Genomic DNA, 17,973 nt, shown 5'->3' on the forward strand with positions numbered 1-17,973 from the left:
GATGAGCCTGATCAACTCAATTTAACATTCAGTGATTAGAATGGATGCCTGAGAGCTGAATAGGACCTAGGAGGAATGAAGTGTATGATGAAGTAGCTTGATTGTGCCAAAAGGTGGCCGGTGAACTAATCAAGTAGAAGTGTGAACCCTCTGGGAATGTAAGGCATGTTAAGAAGAAACGTTCCGACAATGTCGGGTAAGATGATAACGATATTCCATGTACCCGTAAGTGAAGAAGTTGGATATATGTAACTAACCATGACCGAAAGTTTCGGTAAGAGTTGTTGTTGGAACGGGTTTAAGATATTCTAGATTGTCTGAACAAGGCTACAAGGTAGTAAGAGGTCGGCGTATGTTGACGAAGTCAACAGGCTCTCAGGAATAGCATTATATGAATGAAGTTAACTATATGTATGTTTGGAAGTTGCATAAGTAGCAACGTAATGAAGTAAGCCATTCTTAGCAGATGAAGTTAAGGATTATGTGGAAATTTTACGTTAAGAGACGTGATGACAAGATATCAGTTTCTAATGTGCCTTGAATGGAACCGAATGATGTTAATGCTTGCCATGCAAATGTTATAGAATTGTTTTAAGATGTTTGGAAGGAATGATATGCATTGGGATACTTGAAGAAATAAGATTTTTATGTGAAATACAATTTTTATTTTGGAAAACTGAGTTGAAGAAAATACGCCAATAGCGAAAATTTCGCTAATAGCGAAATTACTCCAGAGGATTTCGCTAATAGCGAACCTGGATCAAATTTTTCAGTTTTTTCGAGAACTGTTATTTCGTCTCTAGGGTCAGTAGTAGCTATTGGGGGTTGTTTTCACAATCTTTTATATAACCAACACTTTCTATAACATCAAGTATCGAATGCACATCATATCTTAAGATTTCTGAGGAAGAAAATGCATGGACAAGTATTAACGGAAATCAATCCGGTTTAAGGTAGCTTTGGAGGTTAATGTGTCAAGAGCCAAGATCAATAGTACAAAGTTCCGGCATATGACTGGATAAAGTGAATGCGTATGCATGAGGTAGGAAGCGAGAAATTTAATTGGTGCAAGTTATAAGACATCACAAAGTTTTCGGATTATGTGGAATTATGGCGTATCTCTCGAACTTATGTTTTGCTTAACGGACATGCTAGGGCTCGATATGATGTTGGATCATTAAGTTTACGCGTATGGGTGATTGAAGTTGACATTTTGGAAATTCACGAGATTTTTTCTAGGAACCGGTTTGCTACGACACTCGTAGAGCGAGCTAGACTCATTAGAATCTAGAATTGATGACACATATGTGTTATCAACTCGTTCTATGATTTTATAGTAACAGCCGGGGCCAAAACTCAATATATTTATAAAGTAGAAAATTATCAACGTCAATGACCTGTGCGCTAGTTTACGAAGTTTTCTTTAAAAAAAAAAAAAAAAAAATTTAATGAGCAAGCATTGGTATGATTAAGCAAAATATAGTCCGCGAGAATGCGAAGGTACAAAGATTAGATGTTCAAGAAAGTTATGTTCAAGTGCTAGATGGGTTGTTAATGGAAATTGAGTTTACTCAAAAATAAGTTCAGATATGATATGTATGGTAAGTGCAACCAGCAAGAGAGTAAGGTTTACCCCCGAGTCAAGTATTATGAGCATAAGATAAACCATCATGAGTTTTGAATTCACAAGACAAGTGTAAGGTTGTGATGTTGGTTACAACATGGAAGATCTTGAGAATAATTCAAGAAGTAAATAATCAAGGGATAAGCATGAATTGAAGTCTCAATTGCTCTAACGGATTAGAGTATTAGTTTGAGCCAACCAGTGGGAATCAGAGTAGCGCTACAGAAGTTAATGGTAATCATGAAACGTGGAATTTTAGTATGTATGAATCTTCGTGAAGAATGTTCGGTTGGAAACACAAGTTTAACCAAAATGCATCATAAGACATGCAAGGAGTTCTCGATGTGATAGATAAGGATGAATTCTTATTCAAGCATTGTTGGCTAAGGTATAAGTTTAAGTATGTGTCGTCATCTAGGTAAGATAAAAAGGACAAGAATTGTCGTATGATAATTGGTCAAGATGCATGAATGATGATAATAGAAAACATGTAAGGACCAGAAGGATTCGTTCCGTAACTTAGGTAAAGAATCAAGCTTAGTGTTTCGAAGAAGAGAAATAAGTTTATGTTAAGAGGTCCAAGGATTTCCTATGGATATGAAAGCGGTATGACAAGTATGTATATCGGTTGAATAAGAAAAGAATTTATCTTCGAAGTTAAGTATGTTATCATGAAAGGAGGTGCAACTCTCGAGTTGATGCAAAGAGAATCATACTCTCGTATGCAATATTGTTGAGTGGAAACGATACTTGTTAAGACATGTTAAGTCATGATTTTAAAACTTTTAAAAGTTAAGATTGGTATTATGGAACTTGGGAACGATGTTTTTATTTAAACTTATGGAATTATACATTTTTGAAACTGATGAGGTCCGTTGTAAGTGGACTCACTTACGACGTACAAACTTCAGGACCAACTTGTCGTGGACAAGTTTTGGGCGAATTGTTAAATCTTTTCCAAAAATATCGAAACTCGTCCGGTGGTTCTGTGGCACCTTTATACAATCAGTTTTAGAAATGATAAAAAAATCTTTTTAGTTATGTATAAATTCGTTCCAAGAACCCGAATACCAAAATTTAAGAAAGATTTCTTTAAAGAAGATTTTATAACACGTATCGTTATCATTTAACAAGAGGCGGCACTTGAAAGTATGTACATGTTATGGAAACGACAAGGTTTGTATGAAGCCAATGTCAGGTAGGATACACGGAAATGTTTCAAGAATGTTGATGTAAGTACAAGTGGAATTTCTAGCAAGTTTCAAGAGCATGTGAACCGCAACGTTGGCTATTAGATTGTCAGATGACGTGGCTAATCGATATCACTTTTTCATGCCAAGCAATATGAGTTATTCCTTAGTACGGGTGATAAGATGCAATGAGACCGAAAGATTTCCTAAGACTCGGAAGAGATAAGTGATATGTGGAATTGTTTATATGAGTAATACAAGTAAACATTGCAGGGCAAACCTGGGCTCTGGTAGGATTCCAGTTAAAAGGCAAACCCTGAGTGTTCATGTATATGACAAGATACCATTAGGCATGGATTATGTTAAGCGGGTAAGATCCGAGTCTGGGACAATAAGTTTATGTCTAGCAAGGTAAGTTCTGAGTCATGATATGCTAAGAAGACTCTAATTTTGAGTGATGTTAGGATTAAGAAGGCTTTGTTCAGTTACATGCGAGTTAAGAAACAAGAAGAGAATATGGTGCGATGGACCCTTCCGATATGTACGAATGGAGAGCGTTTGGCTCAGACGATAGATGGTAAGTTTTTGTCATGAGGATTGGTAGTTGGTCTCTAAATTTCGAGGACGAAATTTCTTTAAGGGGGGTAGAGTGTAACATCCCGCTCGTTAGCTAATGGAAATTTTACCTGTTAAATGTATCAGAGGACGAAAGATCATGGAAAGTAAGTATAATGGAAAATGTTAAGTACGAGGGAAGTTAATATTATGCGGTATCAGTTGAGTATGGACTTATGTATCAGAGTCAATCAAACACGCTTAAGGCAAGGGCATGTTGGTAATTTCACGCAAAAGAGATATTTATTTGGATTGGACCCAAAATTATTTCATTTCCAATTCTCTTTCTCTCTCTAGGTTAAGAGAAGAGAATTCTCTCCTCCTTCTCTCTATAAGGCCGCCCATCTCTCCCTCTCTAGGCCATCAAAGCTTTCCAAAATCATGCAATTGGTGATCAAGCAAGGATCTTAGAAGCTTCATGAGCAAAGAACAACAAAGGGAATGAGTAGAAGCTTGGAATTAAAGTTAGGGTTTGAACATGAGAAGCTTGAAGCTTGAGGCAAACACAAGGAACAATCTAGGTGAGTTCCATAGATAGATTATCCACCTTTGGGATTGATTAATCTTGTAGTTAAAATCATGATTTATGTTAGTTAGTGTTTATGGAACTTTAGTACCCCAAGCCAGTCCTAGGTGATTATATGTTAAAATTGCCATGAGTTATGTTTAAATAAGTCTATATATGTTGTTGGATGCATTTGGTGCATTACAGGGTCGAATTGGATGAGTTTTGGGTCGAAAATGGCGAAAACCCGCAGCCGGAACACGCGAAAACGCAGAATTCGCAGCGCTGCGCCTGAACAAGGGCGCTAGGCGTCCACAAGTCAGGGAGCCAGCGCTAGGCGCCCTCCCTCTGGCGCCAGGCGCCCTAGACAGGACAACGTTCGCGTTGTTCTGCGCTCGGGTGCTTGGGGGCAGTCGCGTGGGGGTCCGTAGCGATCGTTTCGGTGTGTTCTTGTACTGTTTTCACTTGTTTTTCTACTGGAACAAATATGGTTTTATCAAATCTTAAGAACTTATAAACGGCTTGGAATTCGGGTTTTCGGCACGTCCGGTCTTTAGTAACTATTGGAAATTTGCACAACTCGTCAATTGATCCTTGCATCATTAATCATGGCAATGTTAGCATGAATTACAAGGATGGCTCAAGAGAGTTTAAGCATGATGGGGTAGTAATGAACTAAGAAAGGGAATGTATGTAGAGCCTCGGCTTAGCTAGTCGAGAACTAGTATGTTTAGCAAGAATCCCTAGAAAGATAAGACGCGAAGTGTAATCTCTTCGCACAAGAGCTAGTATGATTTAGCAAGTACGTAAGCCGTGGTTTGACTAGTTAGTCCCTCCACCATGATTAGGTATGAATATGAACAAGTAAGAGTTTACCACTAATCGGTTCGATTAAGGTTCCGAGGTAAACACTCAAGTATGTATATGTTTAACTTATGCACGACAAGACCATGACTAATAAGTGTAGGTGACATGTCTCTTGATATCCACATCAGGGGGATACAAGGGGTTCTCATTATGAGAACGATTCAAGCCGTAAGGGACCCGCATGTCACTGAGTAACAAGACGTAGGTGCTCGTGTCTCTTGTTATCCACGCCAGGGGGATACGGGAGGTTCTCGACCTAAGGGGAACGGTTTAAGCCGCAAGGGACCCGCACGACACCGAGGGAGTCCGATGTACGTACATCGGTCATGTATGGGATTGATTTCGGGGTTACTCCACCCGGGACTATCCGTAAAATGAATCAAGATAATAACTGTTTGTTCAACGCTAACCCATGAATGAACTTAGACACGATTATGTTTATGATGATGATTATGTTATGTTTATGCTCATGATCGAGCCCATGTATGATATGTTTAAGAACAACAATAAGAGCATGAGATGCTATTAGGCGAGAGCAAAATATGTATAGGACAAGTAAAGAATATGATACCGATGACGGTCTTAGGATTCCCCTAATCGTCCGGTTTAGAATCGTGTCATGATTATGTTATGCTTAGGCCTCGATACTTAGCGTGTATTCTTGGCAATGCGGTTTTAGGTTCCCCCTCGACCGCCATGACATGTATAGGTGAGAAGCCTATAACAAGTGAGATATGACTATGACGGCCCTAGTATGCACTACCGTCTAAGTATGCAAGTCCCCACACACGTATAATCAACCGTTAGGTTGTAATGTAGACACGTGGTGACCGTAGGTTTCCCCTTGAGGTTGCCTATAGCCTAGGATTTAGGGGAACTCACTGAGACATTATGTCTCATCCCAATCCTTATTTGTTTCAGATAAGCAGGATGATTATGTATGTGCGGAGCCGGATGGATATTACTTCAAGAGTTCGTTAGTAAAGCTGCAGGACATTATGGACATCAAGGATGTGTTTTTATGTATGGTTGAGTTGTATTGTATTATGATTTATACGAACGTATCTTGATGTAAATAATATTCATTCGAAGTTTTTAATTGTTGTATATTTTAATGTATCCAGTACTAATATTAACGCACGTGCCAGACTTTCTAGATACGTCTGGTATGGGTGTTACACCAACTGAGCTAAGTTCATGAGGACAAATATTATGGAATTAGCCAATGATATAAAAAAAATTCCATGCATAACTTTTTTGGGATGCAAAATTAATTAGTTTTTGGAATACTTTTAAAATATTATTTGTTTTTTAATTAAAAACAAAAAGGTGTAGCCAAATTTTTTCTACAGAAAAATTGTAATTAATTTGCACTTCCGCATATTGGTGGATATAACAAATTTATTTGTTTTTTGGAACACTTTTAATTTTAAAATATTATTTGTTTTCTTAACCTACTTACAACATATAAAAAAAATATTGAAAAAAAACAATATATAAAAATCGAAATCTAATAAAATTGCATAATTGTCCTTTTTAAAAGCCAATACACTATCATGATAATTACAGACGACTATATTTCCATTTTTTTAACAAAAACAAAACGATATTTATTCATTCAAATTAAACGAGTAAATCAGATAGAAACATCGCTAAAAACATAAAGGGTGAATTTGGGAACAAACTCACAACGCCCAAGTTAATAGGATACAACGGCAAAAATGCCTACAAGTAATATGATAAAATCTAAGTCACCGAAACATTCATGCTTCCGGATCTGCAACGTTAACGCCCAATTCATTGATTGAATTTGTAATTGATCGAAGTCGATCTTTCAGTAGGAACTAAACGAACACCGCGTCAAGACACGAAATCAAACGCCGCACAAGACGAGAAACAATACAACGCCGCACTTAGATGAAAAAATCACAACAACCACAAAAGCAAAAACTTGATATATGTGAAAACTACTTATTTATATTGAAAGAAAACAGAAAAAAGATGTAGAATGGTGATTCTAGGTCAAAAAATGACCTAAAACCACCCCTCTCGATGAATGAAGGAGAAAGAAAACTTGATTATCTTTCCATTTGATTTTGGAGATATAAGCACATAAATTCTATATTGAATGCGGTGTAAATCCATAATGGTGGTTTGGAGAAACAATACAGTGATGTTGATTAGATAAAAAAATAATACAGTGATGTTGATATTTTAAAAATAGTCACAAGTTTTCCTAATTTTAACATATCGACTATCACATATCGTTACATAAAAAAAAATCTGCATATATAAGCATATAAAATACTCAACGAGTGCGGTGAAAATTTTTAACGGTATTTTAAATATAAAATAAGAAGTTATTTAATAGAAACACTACATTTTTTTTGACGTTAATAGAAACACTACATAGATGTTGATATAATGAAAATAGCTGAGTTTTCAAAATTTTATCATATTGATTTTCTTATATATGTACATAAAAAATTATTTATGCATATATAAGCACAAAAAATCTGCGCGGTGTAAACATTGAACGATGTTTTGCATATATAAAATAAAAATTTATTCAATAGAAACATTGTATTAATTTTTATATTTTGACAATATTAACGAGTTTCCACAATTTTATCATATCAACTTTTCTCATATATTTACATAAAAATCTCAGTTAACACAACAAACTTAAAACGAGAGCAAGTTACGATTATCTAGTCGAAGCGATTTACGATTCTCCCTAAAAGAAAAATGACTTACGTTTTCTTTACTTTAACACCCAAATTCATTGAAGCCGTTAAAAAACATTAGAATCCGAATTGGTGAAAAAACTCATTTTTTTCATCGCATAACAAAGGAAAAACTCAGTTTGGATTCTAAAATCTGAAAATTGCAAGAGCATTTTCGGAAAGAATAGGGCGCGCGAGAAACGAGTACGGTGGGTAAAGTAACAATCAAACTTTGTGGTTTTCTCCATTGTGTTTAGTTGAAGACGAGGATTTGGGGCTCTATCATGCTATTATGTGGATTCCATCATTTAAAATTAGCGAACATTGATTTTGATGTTGATTTTAAGAAAGTTGTGTATTATTTCGTGAGAGCATGCACCGATATCACAAAATTTGGTGTCATTTTGGATGCTTGTATTCATTCGTGTAATTTATTTTTCACAAACTCTTATGTTGAGTTTATTCAGAGACAAATGAATAAGATTGCTCAGGGTTTAACATAGATTGCCACATCTTAAGTTAACTCTCAAACTTATATCGATGTATCATCTTTGTATTAACAAATTGATATCTCATGAAAGGCTGCCTAAATACATGTTCTTCTAAAAAAAAATTAGAAAATAAAAGAGATCGAGTAAAACTATATATTTCAGAATAGAAAACCTATATTTTGATCAATCTTTATTGTTGCGTGGGCTTCAAGAAACCCAACAAAAATAGGTCTATTTATACGACACTTCCTTCAAACCCTTTTACCTTAATATCGTTGTTGGCTTCCTCTGAAAACCCTTTTACCTCGTTGGTGACTTCCTCTAACCTTTGAACTCACTCCATCATATTCTCTCTATCAGCAATGGCACCATCGAAGGATAGAATAAGCACTTTACCAGATGAAGTCATCTACCTCATTCTCTCACATCTTTCTACCAAACAGGCTGTTACGACTGGAATTCTATCAAATAGATGGATTAAATTATGGCGCTCTCTTCCTCTTCTTGACTTCCCCGACATCAAATTGGATGATCAAAAATCCATTCTCCTATTCAATCAGTTTGTCTACTCTGTTATGCTCTCGAGAGGTAATCATTCCATCGACAGTTTCTACCTCGACATTGGATATGCCAACATTAATCATGTCGACTCTCTTAGCCTACCCAATCTCATTACAACCGTTAACCAAGTTGTTCAATCCAAAGTTAAGTTTCTCCATCTTCTTCTTCATACTGATGTTGATAATGATGATTATGGTCTAGTTGTACAACACATAATCCGAGCCCCCAAATTGTCCAATACCATATTTAGTTGTAAAACCCTAGTGGTTCTAAACCTTAGTTGGTTCAATGTAAAAGGCTTTTCTTTTTCTTCTGTTGTATTTGAATTTCCCTCACTCAAAATGCTTCATTTGTATCGCATTGGATTCGAGGATGCAGAAAAATTTTGGTTGCTTGTTGCTGGATGTCCTGTTCTTCAGGATTTCAAGGCACGCGATCTATTACCATTTCAGAGGGAGGATGAGGAGGAGGAGGAAACAGGATGTCAAGTGTTTCATAGCTTAAGCTTAAGAGAGTTGATTAGAGCAGAAATAATTAACATTTATTGTGATTTTCCTATGAAGTCACTTTTTAATTTGAAGTTTCTAAGAATACAACTATGGGAGGTTCGTACGTTTGATTATTAATATGATATATGATTCATTTGTATTTGTTTTAGTGAATTTTGTTCTGATTTCTGATTTAGTCTTTCCACATAATTTAGATGTATACTCCTTATGATTTTCCTACCTTCAATAATTTGACTCACTTGGTGATCGACTATTATAAGGACATGTTTATACAAGTGCTCTACCACTGCCCTGATCTTCAAAATCTTGAGCTCTATCAGGTTGTTAAGTTTAAGAATTGTATTTAGTTTATCTTTCCTTATTATGTTTCTTGTTTCAAATAAAAAAATTGAGTACATTTATGTTTAGTTTTGCTTTGTGAATTATTAACAGAAGACACAAACTGATTGGGATGAGAACATTAAAGGAGGACGCGGACAAGAAAGTTGGGTGGAGCCAGAAACCGCTCCACTGTGCCTTTCTTTATATCTTAGAACTTGCACTATTCGGGACTTCGGTTTTGTGGACCTACAACATGACATTGTGTTAGCAAGATATATTCTAAATAATGCAAAAGTTTTACAAACCATGACAATATGGAGTGAAAAAAAACAACGTCAAGTAGAAAGGAAATTATCCTCGTGTCCAAGGGCATCCGCAACATGTCAACTTTCAGTTTATTGATGACATATAAGATATGTAATGTAAGTAGTAGCTCTCTTTCAGTTTATGCTTCTAAGTTGTAGTTTTTTTTTGAACGGAGGAGGGTGGGATTTTGAATGTTCGGAGGGTGTTTTATATATTCGTCTTTCCATTATATATAGCAGACTTTTCTTAATTAATAGCATTTCAGTTTGAGATCATTTTATCAAGTTCAACTATTTTATATTTTTCAGGTTCTCGGTTTAGGCAGGCGCACATCATCATCTAGTCAGGATCCTCAGAGACATGGAGCTACTAACGGCCATTGATACTTAGTTTTTTTTTTTTTTATTTTCGTTGTGAAATTAAGTGATACTGGTTATTATATGTTTTCATTATTTGAGTTTTTCTTATTCTATTTGGCATTAATGTTGAAACAGTTTTTCTTATTCACTTGGACAATACATTAGTTTGGCTAAGAGAAGTTTATGTCCATTATGAAAGCAGTTTTAAACGTGTGGTGCAGACTTACAGAGTTTGTCTCAGTGACACTCAACACTAAAGTAGTTATCTCCTTTGATGTACCAAATCTGTCTCTATTGAAAGCTCTCTCAAAATATCGAAAAATGAAGCTTTATACAGAGTTACCTCCTTTTACTGAACTTTAACCTTAAATCCGTCCAACGATTTTTCTAGTAGCTTCCTCCAAAATGTTGAACCAAAATCATGCTACGATTTAGCAAAATTACCGTGAGATGTAATTAGAATGTTGTTGATGCTAAGCCAAATTGCTTACGATGTGTTAAAGTGGCGGACTACAACCTCGGAAGAGAAGGAAATGAGGAAGTGTGGGTTGCCGTCAAGCACCGAAAAGGTAGGAGATGTGGGAAAGATAGTTGTATGACTTATTGGATGACTGTGTAAAGTGTCTTTACACTATTACTGCACAATAATTAATCTCAAACGGGTCGAATGCCTAAACTGTTTGCAGAGAAAAGACAATAGAAGAAATGGTAAGACAAATAAATTGATTGGTATTTATTTAGTTCAATAGAAGAAATGCCTAAAATTCAAGTAATGTTTTCTTCTATTTGTTAATAAACGATCATGTTGTAAATTACAAATAAAGCTTCGCACGCGCTCAGGATCTGCTAGAGACCACCCCTTAGCGGGATCCTTCAGACTGAAATTGATGATCAACTTATATGCAGATGCAATAAAAAGGCTCCAGCTTCAGCACCCGACAACACACTCATATCCCTCATGTTCTCCTCTTCAGAATTAGGATACTATCATAGTTTCAGCCACTAAATTGATCACTCAAATCTGCTACATTAAATTTTGCATAACAGTTGGGATTTCAACATTTAATTCATCAATCCACAAATTACCAGGCTCTAATCCATGCATTGACACACTCTCCATCACCATTGGCCAATAAAAGAACCTATTTAGATGAGGCCGCACCTTCACCAAGGACTTACATAATTGAGAATCTGCAGGCTCAGCAATAACATTAGCAACATATTAAACTCTTATTTTTTGGATGTTTTCATGATTTTTTGGGATAAATTATGTTTTATGGTACAACTAGTTAAAAACCCGTGCTTCGCACGGGTTGAACACTATTATTTTGAAAATCTTTGTTATTTGTTTGAATAAGTTAATATGTTGTCAGCCGATCAATTTAAATGTATGTTTACTAATGTAATTTTTTTTAGACGCAATGCGCTATATTTTATAAACGCATAATTGCTTGAATTCTAAACTTCTGATTTTCCCAAATACATGTCCTGAAACTGCCATCGACGACAATGTAGCACCTTTTTATTCTACTCTTTAAAGGGCCGACACAAAGCATTATAAAGCTTTGCTGCATAAAAAGTGCCTCCTTCATTCTTATCAAGAGAAAGTTATATTCTCATGCTTTGCTGCATTATAAAGCTTTGCTGCATGTAAACATTCTCGTGCTTTTCAATGATTAATATTAGGCCAATTCTACGGTGCAGTCACACAAATGACTTTTCCAAAAAAGTCAAATCTTTTAAATCAGTTGGATGAAAACCGACTTAAAAGGTCTAAAATAAAATTTATAAAAAATCCTAAAGGAAAAGTTGTTCGTGTCCCTTTCATTTTAAATCCTAATTACCAAGAAATTTATTTGGTAAAATCACAAATTAAATGGTGCGATGAAACAGCCACCTACTACCTAAAAGAAAAATTTGATTATCATCTGTTTTCAAGATACGTAGTAAAAGCTGAGAAACTCAGAGTTAATCTTAAAAAATTAGCCAGATAAATCATGTATGGGCTAATAAATCCATTTGGGAAAATTATACCACAACCATTTATTTTATATCCTAGATATAATGAAATAATTCAAGTTAAAAACCAAATTAATTGGCTTAGAGAAACAGCATATTGGTTTCTAATAATTAATAATGATTATTCTATATACTGGGAATATGAAAACTTAGCAAATCTTCTAAGTCTTAGGATACAACAATTATCACATGACTAGTAGAAGCTTAGAACATAATACTCTTACAAACAGAGTTGAAGCTCTGCTTGAAGAAACGAAAAGATTAAATGAGAAGTTTGAAAAACAAATTTCTTATCTTGAAACTTTACCTCAAATCTTTAAACAAAATAATTTGTTTACAAAAGATTTTGAGCAAGGATTAGAAAGACCCCATGAAACCTGGGTAAATATGGAAAAGGATTTTCCGTGTTATAACAAAAATGAGAATCATAAATATCCTCATACATATCATACCTTTAATCCTCAGTTAAACAATATAACTGATATGATTAATTATATCATAGAAAATTGTTGCTGTAAGCAAAATCATTCTCTTCAACTTAGAGAGGGGGAGAAGAATAAAGAAAAAATTGATACATCTTTGTTTACTCACTATAAAAATGAGTATAGAAGAAAATATTGAGTATCAACACGAAAAATTAGACCAGCTTATGGCTAGTTTAGATATAGGTGACAAAGATTCCATTAAGGAAGAAACAGAACCCAAAGAATTAGAAAATTATGTCTATGACTTTAGTTCTGATGATGAATCTAAAGACGATGGAAATTTTGTAAAAATAGAACAACTAGAAATGGGCGAAAGCTCAGGAACAAAAAGAGGACTCTCTTTTAACTGGAATTCAGATTTCCAAAGAGAATTTGCTCAAACAAAATATCAAAAAATTCCAGTAAGTTATATTCCTAAGCATAGTGTAACTAATGAAAAAGGAATTTTAAATATTGATTGTACTGACAATCTTGCTCAAGCTATAAGAAATTGGTATAATACAAATACCATCTCTCTACAGTTAGATAGTGATTTAAAAAATCTAAATCCCAAACAAGTCTTTAACTATCTTCTATGTAGAACAGAGGGTAATGCGTATAAATTTCTGGCTGAAAAGACAGAAACAGAAACTACTGCAGAAAACAGTATGGGTATGATAAACAAAGTCTTTGAATGGCTTTTAGAAGAATTTAAAGGATGGCAAGATACAGTAGATTCTAATACCGCCTTTAATACTGAAAAAATATGGAGAATTATGAATTTATCCATATGTGATCCATGTTACATAGAAAATTATATTTGTGAATTTTCACAATTATTCTATGATATAAATAAAACAATTAGACAAGATCAACAAATTGTTGAATTATTTTATCAAAAATTGCCTATGGCAATGTCCCAAACAATTCAAACAATATTTAAAGCTGCAGTTTCTGAAGGAAAAGTAAAAGACACCTTAGGAGCAAGAATTTCTGTTCTTAAGAATTGGATGCGAGAAAAATGCTTAAGAAAACAGTCTAAACGAGAAGCACGAATTGGTTTGTGCTGTGATAGACTTTATGATAGAATTGGAGCATATGGCTGCAAAAAAGAAACTAGGAGAAAAAGAAAGTACCCCAGGAGAAAGAAATTTAAAAAATTTACCTATGATAAAAAGAAACATAGGAAGAAAAATTTTTATAGAAGAAAAAGGGAGTACCCTAGAAAAAATAAAACCTGTCCTAAAGGTAAAAAATCTTGTACATGTTGGCTATGCCATGAAACAGGACATTATGCTAATGAATGTCCAAAGAAAGTTTCTAAAGAAAAGAAACAAGTTTTAAACATGATTTATAGAATAGGTTATGAACCAGTAGAATCAGATTCAGATTCTGATTGGGAACAACAAAGCTTCTATGAACTTTGTACAGATTCAGAAGAAGACAAAGATCTTGAGTAAAGGTAACCCTAGTGATACCTTTATCAAAATAAAACTTCGTGAGAAGGAAATTTTAGCCTATTTAGATACAGGCGCACCATTATGTTTTGGAAAACGAAACATATCAAGAAATTGGAAAAAGTTAGAAAAACCCAAAGAAATAATTGTTGCAGATAAATCAAAACATCAAATATGGTTTGTTTTGAAAAACATCTCAATTACTATAGAAGGTTATGAATTTTTCATACCAACAATTTATCTCCATGATTCAGGACTAGATTTAATCATTGGAAATAATTTTTTAAAGTTATATGCACCGTTTGTGCAAAATGTCAAAACTATTTCTTTGCTTTGGAAGAATTTAGCAAATCCCAAAGAAAAGACAAAAGTTATAACAACAAAAATTATAACTAGAAATGAGATTATCCAATTAATTTCTGAAAATCTTATAAATCTAAAAAGTATTTGGGAAGAAGGAAAATTCTTTTTAAATCTTGAAGAAATAGAACAAAAACTTGATACTGTATGTTCAGAAGATCCTTTAGATAATCTGAAAAATACAAATCATGAACTTGTTACCATTAAATTACGTGATCCCAATAAAGAGATCAATGTAAAATATAAAATGCCTTCTTCAGTAAGAGATAAATTAGAATTTCAAAAAGATATAAAAGAACTTCAAGAAAAGAAGTTAATTACTCCTTCTGCAAGTCCACATTCAGCACCCGCTTTTTATGTGACAAACCACAATGAAATAAAAAGAGGAAAAGCTAGAATGGTGATAAATTATAAGAAACTCAATGATGCTACAATCGGAGATTCTTATAAATTACCACGAAAGGATTATATTCTGCAGAAAATAAAAGGATGTGACTGGTTTTCATCATTTGATGCAAAATCAGGATATTATCAAATAAGACTTTCTGAAGAAACTAAGCCTTTAACAACTTTTTCATGTCCACAAGGTCACTACCAATGGAATGTCCTTCCATTCGGATTAAAACAAGCACCATCTATATACCAAAGATTTATGGATAATGCTCTTAGAGGATTAGAACATATATGTTTGGCATATATTGATGATATTTTAGTTTTTACAAAAGGAACTAAAGAACAACATCTTAAAGATGTAGAAACTGTTTTAAATAGAATTTCAGAAAAGGGAATTGTTATTTCAAAAAAGAAATCACAATTAGCTAAAAAAGAAATCGAGTATTTAGGCCTCATTTTAAAAGAAAATGGCACTCTCGATTTATCTCCACATGTTATGGAAAAGATTCAAGCATTTCCTGATGAATTACAAGATCGAAAACAAATTCAAAGATTTTTAGGATGTTTGAATTATATTGCCAATGAAGGATTTTTCAAAAATTTGGCAAATGAAAGAAGGATTTTACAGAAAAAGATATCTGAAAAGGTTCCATGGTCATGGGCTGAACAAGATACTCTAACTGTAAAAGCTATCAAAAGAAAAATTGAAGTTTTACCCAGCTTATACAATCCAACAGAAAATGATTTTTTAATTGTTGAGATTGATGCTGATAAAACAACCTGGGGAGGTTGTATGAGAGCTCTACCTAATGGTAAAGCGATACTGAATCTAAATGATTCAGGAGACTATGTTGGTGATGTAACCCATCAACAAGGAATAAAAGATACTGGAGCAACCCAGTACGCTAAGTCTGATAGCTTGAAAGAGAAATTAGACAAACTATCTGATTTATCAGAAAAATTAGCATCAAAAGATACTAAGATTAATTATTCTTATGAAAATATTAAAAATAAGATAAAAGATAAAGATCTTTTACTTTGTAAATATGTTTCAGGATCATTTACAGACACTGAAACGAGATATCCAATTCATGAACTAGAAACATTAAGTTATGTTAAAGTTTTAACAAAATGGCAAATGGAATTAATTCCAACCAGATTTTTACTAAGAACAGATTCTAAATATGTAATCGGATTTTGGAAATATGACCTTCGAGTCAATTATAATTATAAATATGGAAGACTTGTAAGATGGCAGATGAAACTCCTGCCGTTTCACCCATATATTGAATACATAAAATCTGAAAAGAATTGTTTCGCAGATGCATTGACAAGAGAATGGAAGCAGCTATAAAGACATTACAGAATTCTCTCAGGCAAAAGCAGGAGCAAATTACCTCAGCAAAAAAATCGTCTAGAAACTCTTCTTTCTGAAGAGGGGGAGATGATATTAACAATTCAAAACCTTGAAAAACTCTGTAAAAAAGAAACATCAACAGTTTGGGATTCAGCAAATCAAAAAATCTCGGAAAAAACCCCAACAACAGTTCTTGCAGAACTACCAAAAACATCCTGGGCTGACAAAGTCGAAGAAGATGAAATAAAAAAATGGAAAAGAAGAAGAATCCATTGATCAACAAACAAGTCAAAAGATTGATAGTCAACTTGGCAAAAAACAAGCATATGTAATTTTTGATGGACCCATGAAAGGAATTTACCAAAACTGGGCAACAGCAAAAGTACATATTGAAGGCAAACCAGTAAGACACAAAGGCTACAAAACCCTAGAAGAAGCTAAAACAGCCTACAACGCTGTCTACAAAGAAGTTGCAACAGCAAGCAATATTGCTCAACCCACAAAAATGTAAGTAAAAAAGAAAATTTCTGTTGATAGAATTATCTATGGAGAAAGACAGTTCGTCAAAGAAGTCACCATTGGCGACTACTACAAAAACTGGAGATGGTTAACCAACTACTCAGAAGAATTGAAGTCAGAATGCTTTTATCCCAGCAACAACAGGATAGAAGTAAAAGCAGTAACAACTCTTGGCATCAGTAAGGAACTAGTTAGATCATTCTACGATTGCGGAATGATTAAAACAATGTATCTTCAAGAAGATGCAGGAAGGAAGATCTGCGAGTTAGAACTTCTTCCAAAAGATATAGGCGAAATCGCTTACAAATTCAACAATAACTTTGCAAAAGGTAAAGAATTCTTTTTATCTTTTACTTCAACCTATCCATGGTTCGAAGAAAATAAAGTTATTAAAGCCAGACATTTAATCAAGATTGGCATTTCAAACCATTCATATCCAATAAATGATGAAAGGGATGTAGATCCTAGACCAGAATGTTTTCTGCATCAAATGGAAAAATTCTATGATACTCTCGTCAGATTTGGATCAAAATTACCTAACTTCAGGGTGATAACTGCAAAAGAAAGTTTTCTAGTCTATAGTGACTCAAGAAAACAAGCTAGAGAAGAACACCTTCAGCAAATCCTAAAGTTCGAAGAAAACTTTAGTGGGCTTGAAGCAGATTTGGGCCGTCTACCCGACCCAATTCAACAGGAGTGCTGCCGACACTTTCAAAAATACAAAGGACACCAATGCAAGTGGTGCGCAAAGGACATGAATAACGTGGCCGACAAAGAATCGTTGTATGACAGTGACGTATCACCAAACAACGAAGAAAATGTAGAAAGTTAGTGGGCATGGGACCCATTTAGAGATAAGTCTTATCTCTAAGGCAATAATGTAACATATTTTTCTACGTTTCTTTCTTTTTTGTCTTGTCATTTCTTTTTCGTGTGCTGTAAAGGAAAGAGACGTTGTGCTAACCATGAAGGCCAACTTGTGAGTCTCTCATCTTATAAATAAGGGCCTCGAAGCTCATTTGTATTCACCATGTTTTGAGATAATCAAGTAATATCAAGTTTGATATAAACTTTGCCTCTTAGTTTTCTTTAAAACTAATGGTCCTATAGTGGTAAAACACTATAGCTGAGAATTCTTGAGGTAATACTCTGGAGGAATTCGCCCTGAGTTGGGATAAACTCAATACAAGCAGAAAAAACTGCTGAAGAAGATCAAATTGCTGAAGCAAACCAACCCATATTTCTGAAGAAAAATCAGGTATGAATTTATTACAAATTATGATAAAAACATGTCTGAAGTTTCATATTTTGAAGGAACATCTAGTTATTA

General features: G+C 34.2%; 2 protein-coding genes and 1 long non-coding RNA gene across 3 annotated transcripts; all 3 read left to right on the plus strand.

The window, feature by feature from the left end:
* Nucleotides 1–25: 25 nt before the first annotated feature.
* Nucleotides 26–5,920, plus strand: LOC146927591 (uncharacterized). Its single transcript, XR_015005753.1, has 2 exons — nucleotides 26–3,950; nucleotides 5,723–5,920. It is a non-coding gene; the product is annotated as an uncharacterized LOC146927591 (long non-coding RNA).
* Nucleotides 5,921–8,244: 2,324 nt separating this feature from the next.
* On the plus strand, nucleotides 8,245–10,397 carry LOC146927592 (F-box/FBD/LRR-repeat protein At4g00160-like). The gene is made up of 4 exons (XM_085708169.1): nucleotides 8,245–9,184; nucleotides 9,283–9,408; nucleotides 9,524–9,831; nucleotides 10,024–10,397. Exons 1-3 carry the CDS (start codon nucleotides 8,381–8,383, stop codon nucleotides 9,809–9,811), a joined length of 1,218 nt encoding a protein of 405 aa, XP_085564295.1. The 5' UTR covers nucleotides 8,245–8,380; the 3' UTR covers nucleotides 9,812–9,831; nucleotides 10,024–10,397.
* A 6,073-nt stretch (nucleotides 10,398–16,470) lies between these two features.
* LOC146927593 (uncharacterized) lies at nucleotides 16,471–17,475 on the plus strand. Its single transcript, XM_085707096.1, has 2 exons — nucleotides 16,471–16,631; nucleotides 16,680–17,475. The coding sequence occupies exons 1-2, from the start codon at nucleotides 16,471–16,473 to the stop codon at nucleotides 17,473–17,475; spliced, it is 957 nt and encodes a 318-aa protein (XP_085563222.1).
* Nucleotides 17,476–17,973: the final 498 nt, after the last annotated feature.

The sequence above is a fragment of the Medicago sativa genome, chromosome 4 (genome assembly GCF_051527215.1).
Source record: "Medicago sativa cultivar Bolivia chromosome 4, Bolivia_mono, whole genome shotgun sequence".
NCBI lineage: Eukaryota > Viridiplantae > Streptophyta > Magnoliopsida > Fabales > Fabaceae > Medicago > Medicago sativa.

What these genes read in the sequence shown, in the direction of transcription:
- LOC146927592 (XM_085708169.1), top strand. Translation starts at nt 8,381, where the DNA reads ATGGCACCATCGAAGGATAGAATAAGCACTTTACCAGATGAAGTCATC. An exon ending in TAAGAATACAACTATGGGAG is followed by an intron (nt 9,185 to 9,282) that starts GTTCGTACGTTT and finishes CACATAATTTAG; the next exon opens with ATGTATACTCCTTATGATTT. An exon ending in AAAATCTTGAGCTCTATCAG is followed by an intron (nt 9,409 to 9,523) that starts GTTGTTAAGTTT and finishes TATTAACAGAAG; the next exon opens with ACACAAACTGATTGGGATGA.
- LOC146927593 (XM_085707096.1), top strand. Translation starts at nt 16,471, where the DNA reads ATGAAAGGAATTTACCAAAACTGGGCAACAGCAAAAGTACATATTGAA. An exon ending in ATTGCTCAACCCACAAAAAT is followed by an intron (nt 16,632 to 16,679) that starts GTAAGTAAAAAA and finishes CTATGGAGAAAG; the next exon opens with ACAGTTCGTCAAAGAAGTCA.